Source organism: Sipha flava, unplaced genomic scaffold, assembly GCF_003268045.1.
Source record: "Sipha flava isolate LNK unplaced genomic scaffold, YSA_version1 64_pilon_pilon, whole genome shotgun sequence".
NCBI classification, from domain to species: domain Eukaryota; kingdom Metazoa; phylum Arthropoda; class Insecta; order Hemiptera; family Aphididae; genus Sipha; species Sipha flava.
Genome location: NW_020273604.1, coordinates 797,042 through 817,744, shown reverse-complemented (window position 1 = coordinate 817,744; position 20,703 = coordinate 797,042). Strand labels below are relative to the sequence as shown.

At 28.9% G+C, this 20,703-nt stretch overlaps 2 protein-coding genes across 2 annotated transcripts; one reads left to right on the top strand and one right to left on the bottom strand.

Annotated features, from left to right (window-relative positions):
• The first annotated feature begins 90 nt into the window (after nucleotides 1-90).
• Nucleotides 91-6,535, top strand: LOC112691526 (exocyst complex component 2). The gene is made up of 17 exons (XM_025565797.1): nucleotides 91-336; nucleotides 392-683; nucleotides 760-952; nucleotides 1,054-1,171; nucleotides 1,233-1,447; nucleotides 1,518-1,633; nucleotides 1,949-2,082; nucleotides 3,370-3,440; nucleotides 3,498-3,644; nucleotides 3,709-3,917; nucleotides 3,983-4,097; nucleotides 4,163-4,318; nucleotides 4,383-4,487; nucleotides 5,429-5,755; nucleotides 5,816-6,000; nucleotides 6,075-6,134; nucleotides 6,367-6,535. The coding sequence occupies exons 1-17, from the start codon at nucleotides 228-230 to the stop codon at nucleotides 6,467-6,469; spliced, it is 2,655 nt and encodes an 884-aa protein (XP_025421582.1). The 5' UTR covers nucleotides 91-227; the 3' UTR covers nucleotides 6,470-6,535.
• LOC112691527 (REM2- and Rab-like small GTPase 1) lies at nucleotides 1,518-8,926 on the bottom strand. The gene is made up of 5 exons (XM_025565798.1): nucleotides 8,712-8,926; nucleotides 8,318-8,583; nucleotides 8,103-8,239; nucleotides 7,592-8,030; nucleotides 1,518-1,607 (listed from the first exon to the last, which is right to left on the bottom strand). The coding sequence occupies exons 1-4, from the start codon at nucleotides 8,812-8,814 to the stop codon at nucleotides 7,805-7,807; spliced, it is 732 nt and encodes a 243-aa protein (XP_025421583.1). The 5' UTR covers nucleotides 8,815-8,926; the 3' UTR covers nucleotides 1,518-1,607; nucleotides 7,592-7,804.
• Between the last annotated feature and the right edge of the window lie 11,777 nt (nucleotides 8,927-20,703).

Below are 20,703 nucleotides of genomic sequence, written 5' to 3'. Positions count from 1 at the left end.
TAATTATTTAATATACACTTAGCACATGGGCAAACCGCTGATAAGCGAAATTAAAATATTTTGTGATAGTATAGATAATTTGATAATAAAAATCTGATTTGATAAAGTTAATTTTTCAGCATTTGAAAATATTTAATAAATTTCCATTTTCAAATTTTCAATTTAACTCCTTTAAATAGTTACCGAATAGAGTTTTAAACAGTGTTAAATCGGCCAGTTCTTTACAGATGGCTAAAAGCCCTGTTGTGACTGGGATTTCTCCAAAAGAAGGGCCACCTGGAACGAGAGTAACAATCAGAGGAGAGTACTTAGGAGTCAGTCCTAATGATTTAACAAGTAATATAATCAAATAATCTTTGGAAATGTTTTGACAATACTACTGGATTTACAGGCTTAAAAATATGTGATTGTGAGTGTATGCTTTCGGCTGAATGGAAATCCCCAAATAAAATTATAGCAAGATCTGGACCAGGAAAAGGACGTGGTGATATCATTTTGATCACAAAATCTGGAGGTATTGGTACCAGCACAGTACAATTTCGAGGCTATCACGAAACAATAGGTCCTTTAAAAGAGAGCGCAGTTTGGGTAGAAGAAGCACCACTGAACTGGGGTAGGCAAAATAGTTCAGTCACTATATTCCAATTAGATGATCCTCTTGGTCTATCCGTTGAAGGAGATGAGTATGTACTTTTAAAATAACTATTTAAACCATCAGACCAAAGTATTGATTACAATTATTTTCATTGCTGCATTAAGAAAATTCCCTGAAAATGAACTAACTGAATTATTTCCGGATGGTTCTGGTGATCTGTTGTCAGAAAATTTTGAACCAGCATGGTTTTTACTTGAACACCATCACGGGACATCTTTCGATGACTTAAGAGTAGGTTTATCATATTTAAAAAGAAAAGTAGATTCACAAAATGAAGGACAGCTATCTTTTTTAAAAGTAAGTAAAAACAAAAAAAAAGTCTATTAAATAACATGTTCAATTTGATAATATAATTATAATTATAATTATTAAATTATTAATATAATTTTTTATATTAGGATAATGTTGGATCAGTTATGGAACAATTAGACACTCTTTTTTCTTTAAAACAAAGTTATGAAGCTGATTTTGAAAAAAATAATGAAACTCTTTTTAGAGTTGAAGAAGCAATAAATCGTAAATATAAAATATGGCTTTTATTATTTGTTATTTACCAATATAACAAATGTCATTACAGAATCTTTAAAAGAAGCTACTAATTTATTCCATGGAGTTTTAAGCAGAAGAGAAAAAGCTGAAGCTACTAGAAATGCATTAGCTGTAATGACTAGATATAAATTTTTGTTTCAATTACCAATAAATATTGATCGTAACATTAAAAATGAAGATGTAGATGTTATTATTAATGATTATGCAAGGGCTTTGAATTTGTTTGGAAAAACTGAAGTTTCTGTAAGTAATTATAATATATAATATTTTATTAAAAAATGTTTACAATGTAATACATTATTAATCGATAAAGGTTTTCAAAAAAATATTAGAAGAAGTTGAAGTTAAAATAATAAATATAAGAATGAATCTGAAATCTAAGCTCCATCAAATGCCTACAACCCTGAAACAACAAAAGAAAATTATTAGGTAATATTAATTATAACATATATAGTCATACAAATATATGTAATGTACCCTAACATTAAATTTTAGAATATATTTAATGTTCTTAATTGTCTTAAATCAAACTCAGATTTTTTTCAGAATAATTATTTTTATATAAAGTATAATACTTGGATTCATATTTAAAAAAAAAGTTTAAAGTTTTTACTCGATTAGATAATTTTAAATTACATTTAGGGTTTCTCTTCAATGTATGAATATTATAATTATATAGTCTATAAATATGGTAATATTTATTTAATCAGGAAAAAAATTAAAATATATATTTCATATTTGTAGAAATTTAGTTGCTCTGAATGATAATGGCGATCCTGGTTGGGAAGCAATAATTCACATGAAGCAATATATTATTGATAGAATAAAAGCTAGTTATCAACAATTTATAACTGAAGAACAAGAAAATGAAACTCCTAGTAAGTTAATTATTTCTTAAAACCATTAATTTTAAATTTTAAATTTATTTATAATAGTTCAAGAGCAAAAAGTTTATAATAATGTATATAATTATTATTACACACTATTGATCAATAATTATGAATTAAAATTATGAGGCTAAGAAATTTTGAAATTTAGAAAGCTAATTAGTGTTACAATGGAGAAATTATAGATAGTTCTAAGTACAGATCCTTTTCTTTATTGCGTGCAAAATACAAGTATAACTCTAAGAAATTGTATAATGATTTTTCAGCAAACTGATTTGTCTTTTATCTTTAACCCCAAACATTTCTGAAAATAAGTGAAAAAACAGATTATATCATTTTATTCTTGAGTCCATATAGTTAAATTACGTTATTCAGTGCCGGGTTAAGGGGAAGGGTCAAAGGGGGCAGTTGCCCCGGGTGGTAACATTTTAGAGGTGGAAATTTTTATTAAAAAATGAGTAAAAAATGAAACTTTATTTACATTACACTACAACAAATAAAAAAAAAATTAAAATTAAAAATTAAATTACATATAATTATATTTTAATTGAACTGTACGATTAGTATTTCTTTTAAGTTTTGGAATTTGAATGATCGACGGTTGTCTAAGTTTTTATATATTGAAAATGACCTCTCAACATCAACTGAAGTTAGTTATAATACAAGAAATAGGTCAAAAATGTCTTAAAATATAAAAAAAATGCATTTAAAATATCAAAAAATGGTCTAAAAAGTATAAAATCCGCTAAAATGCAAAAAATGTTTGTGGGTAGAACACGGAGTACTTGAAACAAATTTGTAGTTTGGAAAGCATCGCGTTTGATATCTCAAGAAAAAGATGCAAATACATTGAAATCCGAGCCCTAGACATAACTGTTGTGAAAAGAGAAATAAGTGGATTGGTTATACATTTAAAGTCTTCTAAATTAATGTCTTAGCAATGTTGCTACAACTCTTTGTCTTTAACATAGTCTTTAGAGTTTGCAAGATAACTGCTGTTGCAGAGAGTACATTTTTCTGGCAAATTGATTTTTCTGATTAGTGTTAAAATTTGTGGTATTCTGCTTTCTTGTCTTTTAAAAAGTGTATGAGTTCTCTAAATCCATTAGGCGTATCTATATTTTCATAAATGTAATAGTTGATTTGCAGATAGAGCCTTCTTATCTGATTAAATTGGCTATAAATAAATAAATTCTTTATACATTAAAGTATCAAAAATCAATATTTGTTTTAAATACATTAATGTATTTATTTTAATTCTACTATTATAAATTTTAGATAAGAATAATAGACATCCTCATAACAAGCATAAAAGAAATATTAGTTTATCACAGCAAATTGAGTCCCAAGTATGTTAAGCCATGTTTAGTTAATTGTGTGATTTTATAATAAAAAATATTTTTTAGAACACTGAACCAAAAAAAGTATTATGTATCGATGAAATAGCTACTGTAATATCGGATTATTTTCCTGACTTATGGAAACTTGGACAAAATTACTTTGTTGGTGACTTAGCTATAAAGCCAGATTGTAGTCATGAATTTGATTTCAAAGTATGTCCCATTATATTATTTTAACTATTACAGTAAAAAATATATTTTATTTTTACCCCTTTAGGAAATGATTTTAGACATAATTGTTACTGTATCTGACATATATAGAACAATTATGTTACCTACAACTACAACTAACACATATTCTCCAGTGCCAATCATATGGTTACCACATTGCCTAAAACAAATCCGATCAGTATTTTCAGTTTTAATGGCCTTAGATCTTCCCAATGAGGCTTTAAATAAGATTTCTAGTGTTATATTTGATTTAAGGTTTGATATTTATTATTTAAAATTTGTTGAACTTCATTACATTTGTACTGAATTATTTTAATCAGATTACACTGCTTAAATATTTTATTCAAACAAGCATCTGAGCAAATTATACAGCTAAAAACTACCGAAACATGGAAGTTAGATTTTCATTCAAAACAAGGAACTATATCGCAATTGGTGATTTTAATTTTCTATGATTTACATTGTTTAAAACTATCATATTATTAAATGCATTTCCATAGCCAAATGATTTCTACAAAATCATAATGGAAGCAATGAATTTAGCCAAAGAATATGTTATACGTAATGAGCGTAGAGAAACTGCACTTGTTGATAATGATACTGCTAAAAACGAATTGCAACTATTAGTTCATAAATGTTTTTGGAATTTTTCACAGGTATAAAATTATGCAACTGTAAACGTATTTTATTTTTAGGACTGACATCATTTTTATTTTAAAGGTATTAGAACAAGTGGGCTTAAATGCTGATACTAATTGTTCATCTACAACAATTATGTCTCTTGGTGGATCTTCAGTTACAGGATTTAAATTACAAAATGAATTGGTAAGTTTTTTAATAATATTTTTTTTAATTCAAACATTCAAAAATTTTTAAATTTGAAAGTTTTATATTATCATAATTGTTTTTATTCTATGGTCAGATTATTGCATAATATTCCGCCCAGTGCCGTATTTCCCAGGAAACACTATAAGCTAGTGCTTAGGGCAGCAAATAATTTTTAATATTACATTTTTATCATATGTAACTAAAACTAAAATAAACCCAACTAATTATAAAATGTTTTATTTTAATAAAGCCAATGGGTATCAAACTATTTAATTTTAAATATAATTTAAAAATGAACTAGGTATTTAAGCTTTTTTTACTACCATGTTTTTTATCATTATATTTTATATCATATTTTTATAATTAAGTTTTTCATATGAATGTATGTATGAATTTTTATTACAGCTGTATATTTTTATTTTATATCATTAAAATTATAAGTCATAAAGGAAACAAATATAATTGTGTGCTGTAATAAAATTTATTTGACTAGAAAAATATTTATAATAAAAAGAGGCAATTTGTTTAATGCTTAAAGTGGCACAATGGTTAAATCCGGCACTGATTCCGCTCAATTATCCTTTAGCATTGCTGTTTAGCTGATTTTGGCTTAACTATTTCCTAGGTAGGTAACTCCATAGTAATTTAACAACAATTCCATGTTCCCATACAATGTGTCCTAAACATACAGTAACCCTCAGTACCTGGTGTATGTAGTTAAGAGTAAAATAAAATAATAAATGAAATAATACTTATGTTAAAACAATGTATTTATTTGAAGCCTTTTAAATTATCCATTTTTTTTAAATTTAAATTTTTTATGACAATACTTGTATACTTTTATCTTTTTTATTCATTAACTGTATCACTTATTATTTTTACACACAATTTTTAAACTATGTTAATGATAAGAATTAAGAATGAATGAAATAATTTAGGTTTGGGAACAAAAACTTTTAGTAACAATAAGTAACAGTCATTATACAAGAAATGTTATGCTTCCGAAATTTAAAAAAGAATTTGAAGACAATGGTTTCCCAACTATTGATGTTGTAGTGGCTCGAGCTTCTGAATTGCTTGAAAACACTGAAAGTAAATTGCTTGAAACTTATATTGAAACTAAAAGTGATCCCTTAGTTGGAACAATTGAACCATCCATGTACGTGGGTAGTTTTGAATGGGATTCTCCTTCACTTTTACCTCCAAAAGATGTGAGACCGTATGCCAAAGAAATTATCACCAATTTGATTGCCTTACACTCTGAGGTTTGATTAAAACTTGTTAATTTATGAATTATTCTTAATCACCGCTAATAATTATTTAAGGTCCAAACTATCATGCCAGATTTGATGTATGCTGTATTGTCAGCTATTGTGATCACTATATCAGAAGAAATGTCACGTCTCATGAATTGTGTTACACATTTTAGTGATAATGGTGCCATGCAAGCTAGATTGGATTTGATGGCATTGACATTTACTTTATCAAATTATTTTACACCAAATTCAAAGTAATATACTCGAGTCTTAAGGTCAATAAATACTGCCTACTATTATACTAGAACTATTATTTTTATTTTTATAGGGATTTTTTTTGTGATGCTACTGATGCTGTGCCCCCGTTTAAAACAGAAAATGATGAAAGGTAATTTTTTTAATTTTTTAATTTATGCAGTAGCTAAGATTTTATTCATGATTGAATTTTAATTATTGACACACACGTGTAATTTATTAATGGATTTATTGTTAATATTTAAACTACATTTACATGAGCATTTTTTTCTTAACCATTTGGTTTTAGGTAACAGCACTTATGTTATGTATAAATTATTTGTGTAATATTAAATATGATATATATTTTTTTTATGTTCATATAGTTATGTCATGAAATGTTTAGAGCAGTTCAAGACTCGGATGCATTTACAGTTAATGTGTTTCTTATCACCCATCTCAAATGATGTTGAAACAAGTATTATATAATCTAAAGGTGTACCAAAAATTACATATTTTGATATTTTCTATCTAATTTATATTTTGTATGTTACATTAATAACCGTTATAATTTATTTTATGTATTAATATATTATGAACAAACTGATGAACTATTAAATGTATATTTATTCACAAATATATGTTAAAGTTTTTGTATTATTTACTATTATGTTTTCAATAAAACTTAAGTAATTAGAATCTGTTTTATTGAAATGTATTCTGATTATTTTACTTTAATATTTTTTTCAATATCAACTTGAGTGAACTAACTTGTTCATGTTACGAAAGAAAACATTTAGTGATTTATAGTTTTAATTTTAAAACAACCAGGTTTAAATTTAAAAAAAAAATTCGATCACTTTTACATGATTTTAATATACCTAATAAACATTGATTTTTTGGTATGATGAAGTTGCCCATGAGTTATTTCCATATGACTATGTTTTTTGAGATACTTTAATGTAAGTCTCATTAAAACTGAAAAAAAAAGATCTATTCTATAAAATACTGAACAATATAACTTGACATCCTGTAATAATTTTTAATATTTTTGCTCATTTGATATGTTAATGATTATAATACTAACTACCTAATTACAACATTTTTCTTTGAAAATATAATTAAAAATATAGTCATTGAATCTTGATATTATAGTTATTAATATATCTTAAAATATTAGATAATTTTTAACAATTTAATTATATCAAAGTGTTCAGTTTAATAACAAAAGTAAAGTACTTAAATAAATAAAAATTATTTATTGGGCAAACAAATACCATTACGGTTAACAGTAAAATTAAATTGCTAAAATGGTTTTGTCATATTTGGAGGATGGTTTTAAAAACAATATATTGAGTAACAGAAGGGAGAACCCAGATGATATATATGATAGAGACCCATGAATAGTAAAATAGTAACAGCAATCGTATTTTAAGATCCCTAAGCCCTAAAACACTAAGTAGTCGAGAAAAAAAAATTTTCTAAGTACAAATAGTTAAATATAGTTTATATTATATATAATATAATAATTTAACAAATAAAAAAGAATAATGCTGAATCCTACAGTATTAAGATTTTTTTCATATTGTATTAACAAATGATATAGCTTACTTTTTCACCATAGTTAAACTTGACTTTAACAAATGGACCAAAGAAGTGGTAGGAGAAGGCATATAATACTCATTTGATAGTAGTGTATTCATCCCCACTTTCTCCAAGAAATGTCTAATAAATTTAGAATTTATAGTACATGACACCTATTTTATGGGTGCATGTAAAATCAATTCTTAACGTTCTATCATCATAACATTAATAACTTGTAGCTTATATAATCTGAGAAGATCCCATTTCCTGGTTTAATATGTAGTTTTGATCTCTAATCCATAATTGTTCACAAATAACATTTAAAAAATAAGCTGTAAGTTCATTTTCTTTTAAATCGTAACTGGTATCAGTTTTATTTATTTTTAATATGGTGATTTTTTGTGTTTTTTCAAATTCTTTTATGTCATCAATTGTAATTTTAGCTGTAAAATCACCCGAACAATATCTGAAATAATAAATATTATATTTATTATTTATATTTACATTTTTTTGCACTGTTAAATAATAATGTTCATACTTGGTACCAATAACAATTGGAGCTGGTTTACTTTTGTCATTCATGTATGTGGGCAGATTTGTTGAAATAGTAGATAATCCACTAGGGTCGGTGAATGAAAATACAAACACAATAGCATCTGCTTCTTCTTTGCACACCTGAAATAATTAAACAGATAGCACATTATATAAAAATTAAAATAAATTCTATGATCAAAAATTCAAATAATTATTTACTGGCAATATGTGTCCAAACTTTTTAATGTCTCTATCACCAGCATCCCAACATTGGAGCCTGAATAGTATAATTCTGTCCCATACTTTGACAGGCCAATAAATATTACTCTTGCGTATACCTCGGGTTTCTACATATTCGTCATCAAAGTTAACTATCCCTGCAAGTCTAGCAATTGTGGATGACTTTCCTGCTCCACTTTTGCCGACAAAAAACAATTTGTATGATACTTCTTCAATGTTTGGCAGTATTGGTCGTTCCAACAGACCTAACAAATTGCAAAACGCGTTCATATTATAAAAATTACAATAAAATATATCATCTGATTTAAGTTTTTCACATTATAATACACAGAACGTAAGTAATGCGATTATATAAGAAATGTCAGTCGCCTACCGAAAAATTTTCTACCGTTTGTTTGTGGGTTGTAAAAATGTTGCATAATAGTTTCACCCTCTGCAGTACTTTGCCAGTCGAGTTTCACAACGCTTCCAAACATTATGTCTAAAAACGTAATAAAATTAATAAAATTATAGATTGGTTTCAAACAGTCAAGCGAGTGCAGAGTTAAAACTCAAATTCATTAAACACCGTATTTATTATCAGTTCGGTCGGCGCACAACAGGTACTCTTATCTCATAATAACTATCCGAGATAACTATCTGAGACGTCCGTGTCGCCACTCACCCCATCAATATTCAACATTTTTTTAAACAAACAACATTCGGCGCGTTATTTGTATGAATTTGTTTGAAATGTTTCATAATTTGTTAGTTATTATTATTCATATAACAACCAAAGTGCTGTAGGGAGTCTGTAGACTAATGTTAATACACGTGTCTCCGACTTCTCATCGGATAAAAACTGGTCAAACTAAACATTTTCGTGTGGAAATTTTTGATGTTATGTTTAGGTATATGTCATGTCAATAAATATGATACATGTGATCATTGCTAGAATTTTGTACGTCACCTTTTTCCCGAAAATACGAAAAACCGATTCTGCAAATCGATATTTTTTTTTCTTCAAAAATTATATGTTTAATAAATATTTAAAGATAACAAAATTGTCAATATTTATTACCTAATGTTGTTTTTCATTTGCATCAGTCTGGAGTATTAACGGCCAATAGGAAATAGAAGATATCTGGATAACTGAATCTACGACTAAATTTGATTAAGTATTCCTAAAATTAATCTAAGGGATTAATTATGGTTAACTTAATACGAGTATGGAGTACCTATATGGAAAGTTGAACATTTAATTAACCCATGCCTTATTCTAATGAGCAGTAGGATTCAAATAAATTAAAAATATCAAAAGTACCGTTGGCTTCATGAATATTGGCACTGGGCACCTAATAAAAAATATAATTTTTCGACTAACGAATTATGATTAGGTACAACGTGCAATAATATATTAATCTAATATTTTATGTCGACTAAAAAAAGAAAGTTTTAAACGTAAATTATGGTTTCTGTTTTTTTTTTTGTATTTGTATTTTATTGTGAAATTATAACTAATAACTTATAAGAATAAGAAGAATGAAATATAGTATTGAAATTTTTTAATTATGTACTCACTACTAATGTCTCGTATTATTTGCAATTAAAAGTAAATTATATTTTATTTTTTTTTCCACACAATGATCGAAACTCTAAGATATCAATACAAAATTTATTTTTAAAGGGATAAGTATTATTGTGTTAAGAGGACGTCACGCCCGCATGTGTTGTCTCCGTCTGACATACGTATAACATAGCAAATTTGCGTTCAGTGATACAAATGTAGTGAAGTTAGCTTTAATATTAGATTCAACTGACCTATAATCAAACTTCAAAGGAAGAATATTATCTGTGTCTTGTTGGTCGGTTATTTCCGATTTTTTAATTTTTAGTGAGTTATGACTTTTTTTTAAACGTTATATTTTACGTACTCATAACACTCTTAAAAATTAAAATAATGGAAACAACTGACCAACCACAGACAATATTCTTCCCTTGAGGTTTGATTATAGGTCAATTTACTCTAATATTAAAGCTAACATCACTACATTTGAATCACTGAACGTAAATTTGCTATGTTGTAGATATGTCAGACGGAGACAACATATGCGGATGTAACGTTCTCTTAATTAATTTCATGAAAAAAAAACTTTTCAATGTATTTTAGGCAGTAGATGAAAATCCTTAGAATAAGCCTTGGTTAGAATAAATGTAACATTTTGCGCGCAAACGAAACGAAAGGGAATCCAAGATAATTTGCTTGCTAGTGTAATAACCCAAAAATACAAAAAATAAAATAGGTTGGGAGAAGGGATGAGTGGAAAGTATGGAGGATGTAATACATATATGAATGGCGGTGAGGTATTAATGGGTTGTTACCTTCCTCCTTGTTTAAGGGAGGGCTCTCAGATTTGAGAGGGTTCGAGAGGGTTCGAGAGCCGATCAGCGGAAGTATGCAGTCTGCCAAGCCAAATAAAGCAGCACTTACTTGTTTAGCTGTAGACCTTCTGATGTCGACGCGAGGTTGAAAAAGAAAGGACAAATGCAGAATTTAATAGCACTAGAACCGGATACTCTTCAACACTCGTACGAAGAACGCAAGTCGAACGGATTAAAATAATTTAATATTTTTTTATTTAAATTAAACTTGAATAAGTCACAACAAATCGTATGTATAAGCTCGTCGCTGATCTTATAATCGGTGCGCATGCACTGACGACCTAAGATCAAGAACTCTCTGAAGGGTGGTGTGTGTCCCTGTTATATAGGCACATGCGGTGGCATGGACCTTGGGCCTGTCCTTTGAATGTAGGGATGTCAATAGTATTTATTGTTCGATCTGTGTCGTTCGTGCGGGTATCGAAGATACCGTTATTTATTTATTTGAAAAGGTTTAAAAATAACGTACATATAAATTGTATACATAATAAAATATTTGTGCCGTCTTTTACAGTCGAATGATGCACGTCATTACACTAGCTATTTAATACCGAAAAATTAAACGTTTTAGAATGGGTTGTTTGTTATGTTTTATACAATTTTATAAGATTACAAGTTTACTAGAAAAATTCAGTATACATCTTTTATCGCAATCGCAATTTACATTATAAAAAATAGTGTATTTAATCCACGCTGCAAATAACAAATTTATTAGTCCTCTATAGAAATATTTTAAATTGTTTTTTTTTTTTTTTTATGAAACTTTGTAAGTTTACAATTTATTTCAACATTTACAGGTATATACAATTGGTATAAACTAAAATATTATGTTATACATTTCAATTAATACAAATTAGATCTAATTAAACGGAAAGACCAGTCTCACGGATGAAGTATAGTATTCGGATTATAATAATTTCAAAATTGGGGTTAAGAATAGAAGATAGAGTAAGTTTAATGTTTTAGAGATTTTAAAAAATTGAAAAGAGTTAAACGATTGGAGGATAATGAGAGGAAACTAAAAATAATATGGAAGAGGTCACAAATTATCTCTTCAGTGTGTTTAGTATAGTAAGAGGAATCGTTAAGAGAGTTTATAGGAATGGTATTATATATTATAAATATGTATTTGGAAGTGGCTCAGACATAATATAAATTATTTTTAATAATTCTTAATGGATATAATTAAAAATGAAAACCGATTCAACTTAAGAAAAAAAAAAATTAAAGCACCGATGATTCAAATTTATTATTTTAAACAAGAAGTTCATTGTAATTAAAATCGTTATTATTAATTTTGCAATTTGCATCGTGTGTTTTGTATATTTTATTTTATAAACTGAATTCGTATATGTTTTACTATGAACATACTTAAAGTACTTTTATAATTATGTATGGAAATAAATAAATATATAAATAAAATTATTTATTTTAAGCTATTGTTGTGTGCCTAGGAGATGTTAGAAAATCTAAATGAGTGGAGGTTTTGTACAGAGGTGGCCGATCCCATATAGCTGGGGAAACACAAAGGAGAAGATGAAACATATTAAGCAGTGATCGCAGGGACGCCCGCAGAAATGTAGCTCAGAAGGGGCTAAAAAATTGTAAGTATCTAAATACTTATAGGAAGATTTACTGCTACATATTGCATCTACTCATATTTTGTAATACTATCATTAATAATTTTTTAAAAATCAAAATTCATTTAAGTTTATATAAAATTACACTATTAGTTTTAATATTTATAAGAAAAAATATAATAAAGTTTAAACAAAAAACAACTTTATTTGATTGAATTCACATCATATTTTATTCAAAAAGTAATGACAACCTCCTTTTGTTTGAAGCAAATAAATTAATTGAATCATCAATTTGTTGATTAAAAAAATGTTAGATACTTGTTAGATACAAGGATTGTCGAATAGTCACTGAATACCCAAGATCAAATTTATGTAAAAAAAACTTCTAATTTTGTAAGTGACACGAAAATCTCAGGGGGGCAATGGCACCCACTGCCCCCCCCCCATCCGGGCGTCCCTGAGTGATCGGCAACCTTTATGGACCTTAGGACCACATTCACAAATTAAAAAGAGTTCATGGGCCAGACAATGCAAAAAATTCATATGATATTCAATGAAATTTGCTAGCTTTTGAGTTTAATGCGGGCCGTATAAAAGAGACGTGTGGCCGGATGCGGGTCGCAGGCTGACAGTTGCTGACCACCGGCCTAGAGTACTATTATATTTGTAGAGTACGACCGGTTTTGAATTAAAAATTCGTCTTGTCCTCCTTCGACATATATATGTTAAGAAGTATAAATAATTTGGTTATTATTATTCATTATGATTTAAAATGTATTGACATAAACTATTATTTTGAAAATCGGTTTGTACATTTTAAATATTATTGAAATATATTTTCTTTAAAAATAATATCTTATATCAATAAATTTTAGATAATAATAAATAATAATCAAATAACAATAATATAAGTATTTATATTTCTTAACTGCCCATGACTAAAAAGAATTAAACAAAAAATTTTAATTTTAAATAAGTAGGAATGTTTGGGTGCTTTTGCAATCTCCGCCACCATCACCAAATCATCGTTGACCCAGGAGTCTTCAAATTTAAGTTTGCTTAAGTGTGATCAAACATTTGAGCAGGGCTCCTGTAAGTTTCTGTTCGTAGTTCGTACTTCTTTCACTTTTTGTACTCTTCTTCTGAAATCTGAGACAAGAGTTAGAAAAAGCGCTTATTGGGTTGTGATACTATCGCAGTGCGATAATCGCACGGTTCACATGCACCGAAATATTAATGATAACAGCTCCCGCAAGCACAGTATCATCACGGTTAAATTCTGTTTTTAGCATAGAGTAATATTATAATACTCTATGGTTTTTAGACGCTCTTGGCGTGTTGCTCTGTTGCAGTATCGTTTGGCGGAAGAGATATGTCTCCGTGGGTGACCGGCAAATAGCGTATGCAACTGTTATCATCGTAGGTACGCAAAAAAAAAATAAATAAAATAAATAAAACGCCCAAAAAATAACGACCGTTATTCAGTGTATTCATAAGTTTGGTGATGTTTCAGTATAAGTTAAAGTCATCGTCTCAGTGTCACAAAGTTTCATAAGTCCACGTATTCTAGTCTTAAGATGGTGACACCGAGGAATTTATCTTCATTGTGTTGTGCGGTAGCCATAGCCTTCGTGGAAATGTCATCGGTACCGACTCGTTCTCTATCGTTGGGTCCGTATTCGTGTGTACACATAAAATTTGTAAACTCATCGGCCGTTTACAGCCTTTTTTATAAAATCATATTTTATAAAAATATCCACAATTGGTGCAATTCAATTAAACTGTGAAAGTAACAACAGTAATTTATTGGAAAACTTAAATCTTTTTCGTTTCAAAAACTAATGTTTATTTACTCAAAAAAAAAAAAAAAGAAGATAATTACCTAATTTTTCCCATCTTTAATTTCATAATGAACTATGAAATTGAAATCATTTTTCAAGATAACTATCGGGATCCAAATCTAGTTCGTTTACATACATTGACTGTACATTTTTTATTTATTTTTATTTAATTTCTATCAGCATAAAATCAATAAAAATTCAATTTTTCCTCTGTTTTAATGTATGCCACTTTGTTTTTATTGAACTCCGATAGAAATCTATCATAAATTATGAAATTAATATCACTAATTATCTTTACTCTTGTATATAACTGCCATTCTTATGAATCAATATCATCTAATGATCTACTTCGTTGAATTTTTTTTTTTGAACTCTGATACTCGATATCCTTGTTAAATCTTAGATTCGTTTTCATAATCATCAAAATTATCTCGAACATACTATACGAAATCTATTAAGGAAATGTACTAGGTAGGGGCGTATTTATGGGGGGGCCGAGAGGGCCCAGGCCCACTCTGAAATGAAAAACACCATTGTTAAATACTGTTATTTTTAACATGGATATGTCTTAATGTTGGGGGTTTCTGAAAATTTGTCGTGACACTGAGAATGTTACTTATGCGATAATTTAAAATTTTATAATTATAAAATTTGTTTATTCTTTTAAAAAAATGTGGTGAATTTTGAGTGACTCTAATAAAAAATTTGTTTACACAGTCAAGAAGTCTTATAGTGTAAAAGTAATTTTTTTCGTAATATTGTGCTTCCTTCTTCTCTTCCACCCAAAAATCAAATACATAATCGGCCCTCTCCGAAATGAAAACCTATATACACCACTGGATACGGTACTAAGTTAATACCACTCTTGAAATGGAATTATAAGCGAAAGAGGTAAACGATGTTGATTTTTGATGGTTTTAAATATGTTTTTGGCTATACGCCACAAACAAATGTAATTCGGTGGAGATGTTTCATGAAAAATTGTTGCGCCAATAATATAAAATATAAAAAAAATCCCAAAAAACAAAAAATATTTAACCGTTTAAAAACTACAGAAGACGTAATTACAAAAAAAATTCCAATGTAATGAATTGGTACATTTTTGTCAAAACTTTCTTTTAATTATAACATTTTTTAAAACCTGAACCATATTTACGAATGCACTTTTTTAAAACTTGTATTATAATTTATATTTTTTTGTGACATTTTTAAATATTTAAAAATGACGAAATTTTTTTCAAAACTATCAAGACAATATTTTTGTTAACAGATTAAAACGAATTATATTTTACAATATGATCAAAAATTGTAATATTAAAACAATTATTGATCGATGATGATTATTATCTATATAAAGTAACATGATTCCATTTAGGAACCGTTTGAATTTTTGGTTCATCACGATTTCTAATTGATTATTTGCTTATACGATATTATCAACCAATTAATGAGACGATGCAATTATCAGGTATTATTATGAGAAACAACCTGTGCGATCATCAATTTCGATTTCTAATAACAACTAATTTTCGTCGACAATCACTACTTTAAAATCGACTCCTCTCATTGCCCTCAAATAAATTTAGTGTGCTAAGAGTACGTTATACCCAAAGCGAAACGGTTATAATAACCGATAGGAAACGCTATTAGGTATTTTTACACAGCGCAAGCACGCGACGAACGCACACAGAGTCATAGTTGTTATCGTGCAATTGACAAAACGTTCTAAAAATAGTCAACACGCGGGCGAGTATTTTATTGTTTTGTCAACCGTTTTATAAACGCGCCGTGGGATCGGTGATGCTCGGCGCGGCTCGTGTAAGGGCGTGTAAGCGCGGCGCGGCTCGTCTCTTCCCGATAAATGTCGGTCTCTGTGACACGCGTCAAAGGCGGCTCGTAACTCGACCACATGTCATTCCCACGGCGTGTGTATTCAACACGCCTCAGTCCAATTTTATAGTTTTTTGTGTTATTTTTTGTACTATATTTTAATTCAAAATGGAATAGTCAAATGAACTAATTATTGAATGAAGTTTCCGTTTTTAAATAATTATTAAATACACTTATTCACTAAAAATTCCCAATAGACCTCTACACTTCATGAACTACAGAATTACAATGATTATAAATCGATACTCTGGATTCAAGACGAAAATTCTGTTTAGCAACAGCACGCGCAGAGCGCCGCGCCGCTCGACAATTTTTGCGCCGCGCCGTGGGATTGTATAGATGCTCTAACGGTCGGCCCGCGAGGATGGCGCGGTATTTAGTCGAATAACGCGTCACGCGCCGTGGGATCCCGCCTTTATAATGCGGATAATGTAAAAATAATATAATGGTAATTATAATAATATCATCACAATTCAGTCAAAATTTATATAATTTTCGCGTCCGCTTACGAACTAATTATTGATTAAGATTACTATTAAGATTACACAAATAATTATACTAAAATAATGTCTGATAGGCTATATTACAATAATGTTTACATTAAAATAAAAATGAATTAATATATTATATGTATATTAATATTTTACTCAATATTATTAAACTTTTTGGCGTAGCGGGAGAAAATCGTAGCCACCGTCATATTGACATGCGGGTGGCAGCACGCAACGGCAATATAAATCAAAAATTACAACATAAAACATGTCTAAGCAAAATTACGATTACTCGTTTCATAGTGATTTAGGAGAAAAAATACCTATTAAAAAATCTAAACTACGTTCACATAAAATATTTAAATCGTAGTACAAAAATCATAATAAATAATCGTTATAACCTAACCTAATCTAATAATCCAAAAGTACATAGTTATGCAAAGTATGTAAACTAAAATGATGTGATACAATTTGTAAACATTCTAAGTCTTGTGTTACTCCATTAGTGTACCTATTTATAGCATCCTGTAACACTGTAATTTATTTTTTTTTTTCGAATTTTTTAGCTTATTAACTTGAGATATGCCATTTAGTTTTATATAGATATGGGTTTGAAATTCGGTAAGAACTTTACTAAAAATATGAACATTCGGTTGACTTTTAAAAAATTAATTTCTTAGATGACTATGAAAGGATTCACAGGCAAAAAACAAAAAAAAAACTAACGGAGTTTACATATACCAATTACAGGTAAGAAATAAAAACTGGTAGAGTTTACATTAGACCTTTATTACCTTTTTATCTTAACCGATATTTTGGAGAAATCTACAATCGCCCGTTATAATACTACTGTGTGACGAGGGGCACCCATCGGTGTTGCCGCAACCAGACAATGATGAACTGTGGACGAAACCGGTTTTTTCTGTCGACCACGTGTACAATGCACCGAGCCACTGCCTAGAGGCAGAATATACATTTCTCTTCTCTCTATCTATAAAACTCGAATTATTTGTTGACGATCGACTGCTGGTTCGAGACTTACAATTCTAAACATTGATATTTTTTGGGGAAAAAATCCGTTCTAACAATGTTTATAAATGCTATAAAATATTATTTCTGTATACTAGAAAATATTATAAGGCTCGGGTTTTATAGCACTACAAGGTATTTTTATATGCGTTGCAATATGACCAAAAAAAATTTTAAAATGTGTACTATAATATGACTTAAAAACATTAAAGTAGCAAAAAATTGCAAAAAAAATTATATTAATAAACGATTATAATTTATAAACGTAACTAAACGATATGTAGAACTGACTGACATTTACATACGTAACCGTATGACAGGTGGACAGTATATTTTACTCTAAACATATTACCAAATTGTACAACTATCTAAACAATAATAAAATAAATACAAGTAAAACCAACGAGAAGTCATAAATGAATAATATTCTATTTAGTTGAGCTACCTAAAAATAGATTACAATATGGCTAATATTATATTATTCAAAATATTAATATGAAACGAAAAAGTGGGTTTTTTTACTATAGATTCACACTAATTAAAATTGTTTTCTATTTTTATTTTAATATATGTTAAAGAAATTTATGAAGAATACAAAATAATGCATTATAGTATGTATTTTAGCAAAAATCTAAAAATGTAAAATACTTCAAATATGTAATATATAGCAATATAAAATTTCATATATGAAGTCCCATGTGTATAAAACAAATGTATATCTCACTCTGCTATTTTTGTCTGTATCCTATAGTAATTAGCAAATGCTATAAAATCCGAGCCATGATTATAAGAATGTACAGTTGTGTGTGAAAAAATTATGAACGTAGCTAAATTTATTGAAATTAGATTTTGTTAATTGAGTTATTCATTTAAACATCGACTTTCTTCAGCTTTTTATGCTCTTATACTATTATATTCTTATAGACATTTATAATAATAATCGAAAAATACGAATTGGAATAGCAAAGTACAATAATAATTATTCAATTTTTTAATTTATACATGAACATAAAATGTAAACGAAAAAGTTTTTATAAATTAATTATACAATGGAATCATTGCTTCATATTATATTCATATGTGTAATGTTTTGTGCTCCACAAAGACAAGTACTGGTGCTGAAGGTTATGATAATATTATTGAGAATTATTTTATCAAATATAACGAGGGAAATTATTTGTTATCAACTGATTAAAATAAATTTCAAATAACTTGATATTTTATTTGAATTATAGTCTGGACTCGATTAAAAGGTAAAATACGTTTTTTTTAAATGTTGTGAAATGTAAATAAAATGAAAAAATAGTAAAATCATTCAAGCATCACTTTTTCAAATGTGCTAGTCCCAAACAGTGGTGCCTAGGTACGTCACATCTCAAAGAAGTTACATCACCGTAAACATTTTCGACACGTGCGTAATAATAAAGACTTATTTAAAAATATAAGCTAGCTTAGCAGTTCTCAAATTGTGCTCCGAGAGAGAAGTATAGGGGCTCCGTAGATAGCTTCGTGGGCACATCTGAACTAATGAAATCCAAATATTGCTATATTTCTTAGTTATCAAGGAAAAGCACTGGTACGATTATTTGAATTTCGGAATGAATTGTACGTTTTATCATTAAACACCCATTTGATTTAAAATTAGACTTGCTGATAAAATTTGATTATTTGAATTTCATTGCTTGGCTGATAATTTTACAAAACTATAAAGAGTAATCAACACAAGATAAATTTACATCAGTTTTCACAGCAAATGACAAAATTCAAGCTTTTTTTAAAAAAAAAAATTAAATTACACGCTTTCTAACATAAAATTGATGGTTTGCTTTGGCAAAGGAATATTAAGAATTGATTAATGATAATATTGATAAATTTGATGAAATATTATTACATAATTTTTTTATGTGCCTATTATTATTTTTTCAAATAGACATTTCGGATTTTTAGGGCTCTATGAATTTTTTTAGGAACAAAAGATTCAATAAACAAAAAAGGTTGAGAACCACTAACCTGGACTACATTAACGGAATACATAAACGATTATTTTGATTACTCATGAATTATGTTCAAAACGAAAACATGAATAAAAATCTCAACGATGTGATAGATTTGACTGTTCTGATTCATTTTCGAAAACATTCAGAAACAATCGAATAGAGCCTCACGGGAACAGAAAACGGTTGCTTTTTAGACGAGTTTCTAGTCTAATCGGTAAATATTTACGCCTCGTTATAATTTTTCCGCCTGCAACCGGTCAACGAAGTTAGAACTCGGTCTACGTCGGTCGTCGCCCCGTACGGATATCATCAAATATTGACCATGAACTTAGATTACCGTGATGGCTATAGTTGACCATATTTATTCAAATTGATAACTGCTACGTCACGCATAAATGTATACGTGCCGCTGGAGAAGAATGCCGGCAGGACGATATCTTTGGACTCAACAAGTACCGAGTAAGCGGTCCCCCTATACCAAAACGCGGGATGAAGGAGACCCCGTGATGTTTCCTCCACAACGGTAGCTGGGACGGGGGGTCCGTAAGGGGGAGCCAAAAAACGGCTGAATTCCTGGTACCTTATTCGCGAATATTTTTTGTTTCCTAGGTGTTGTTACTTACGTGTCCTTCGAACTGTTTCCGACAGTGTCCCGACTAAAATATTCGCAATTTAAGTACTTGGAATTCAGGAGTCATTCTCTATTCTTACAATTTTTTACCACCACCACTTGACCGGCTACCGCACACATGTTGGTCGTGTTAAAGATACCTTCTGGGATCCTGGTACTCAGTTTTTGTCATCGAAGGAGAGCACCGTGGAGAGCATACTACGGGGAACAAATCATTTATTCCACCTCTTTTTTCTCCTTAACCCATTCTCCCATTTTCCTTCCCCGTCGATTATTCGTAATTTATTCATCCACACAAGCATCTAAATCTATAGCACATGGTATAATATATATATAGTTTACTAACAAATTATCGACGGACGAAACTGGTTTTTTTTGTAAATATTTTTTTATTTTTTTATACAACCTTAATAACCCCTCCATAATCATGCCGAGAAAACCCGAGAACACACGACAAACGTGAATGAGAACGGTTTCTTGCCGTC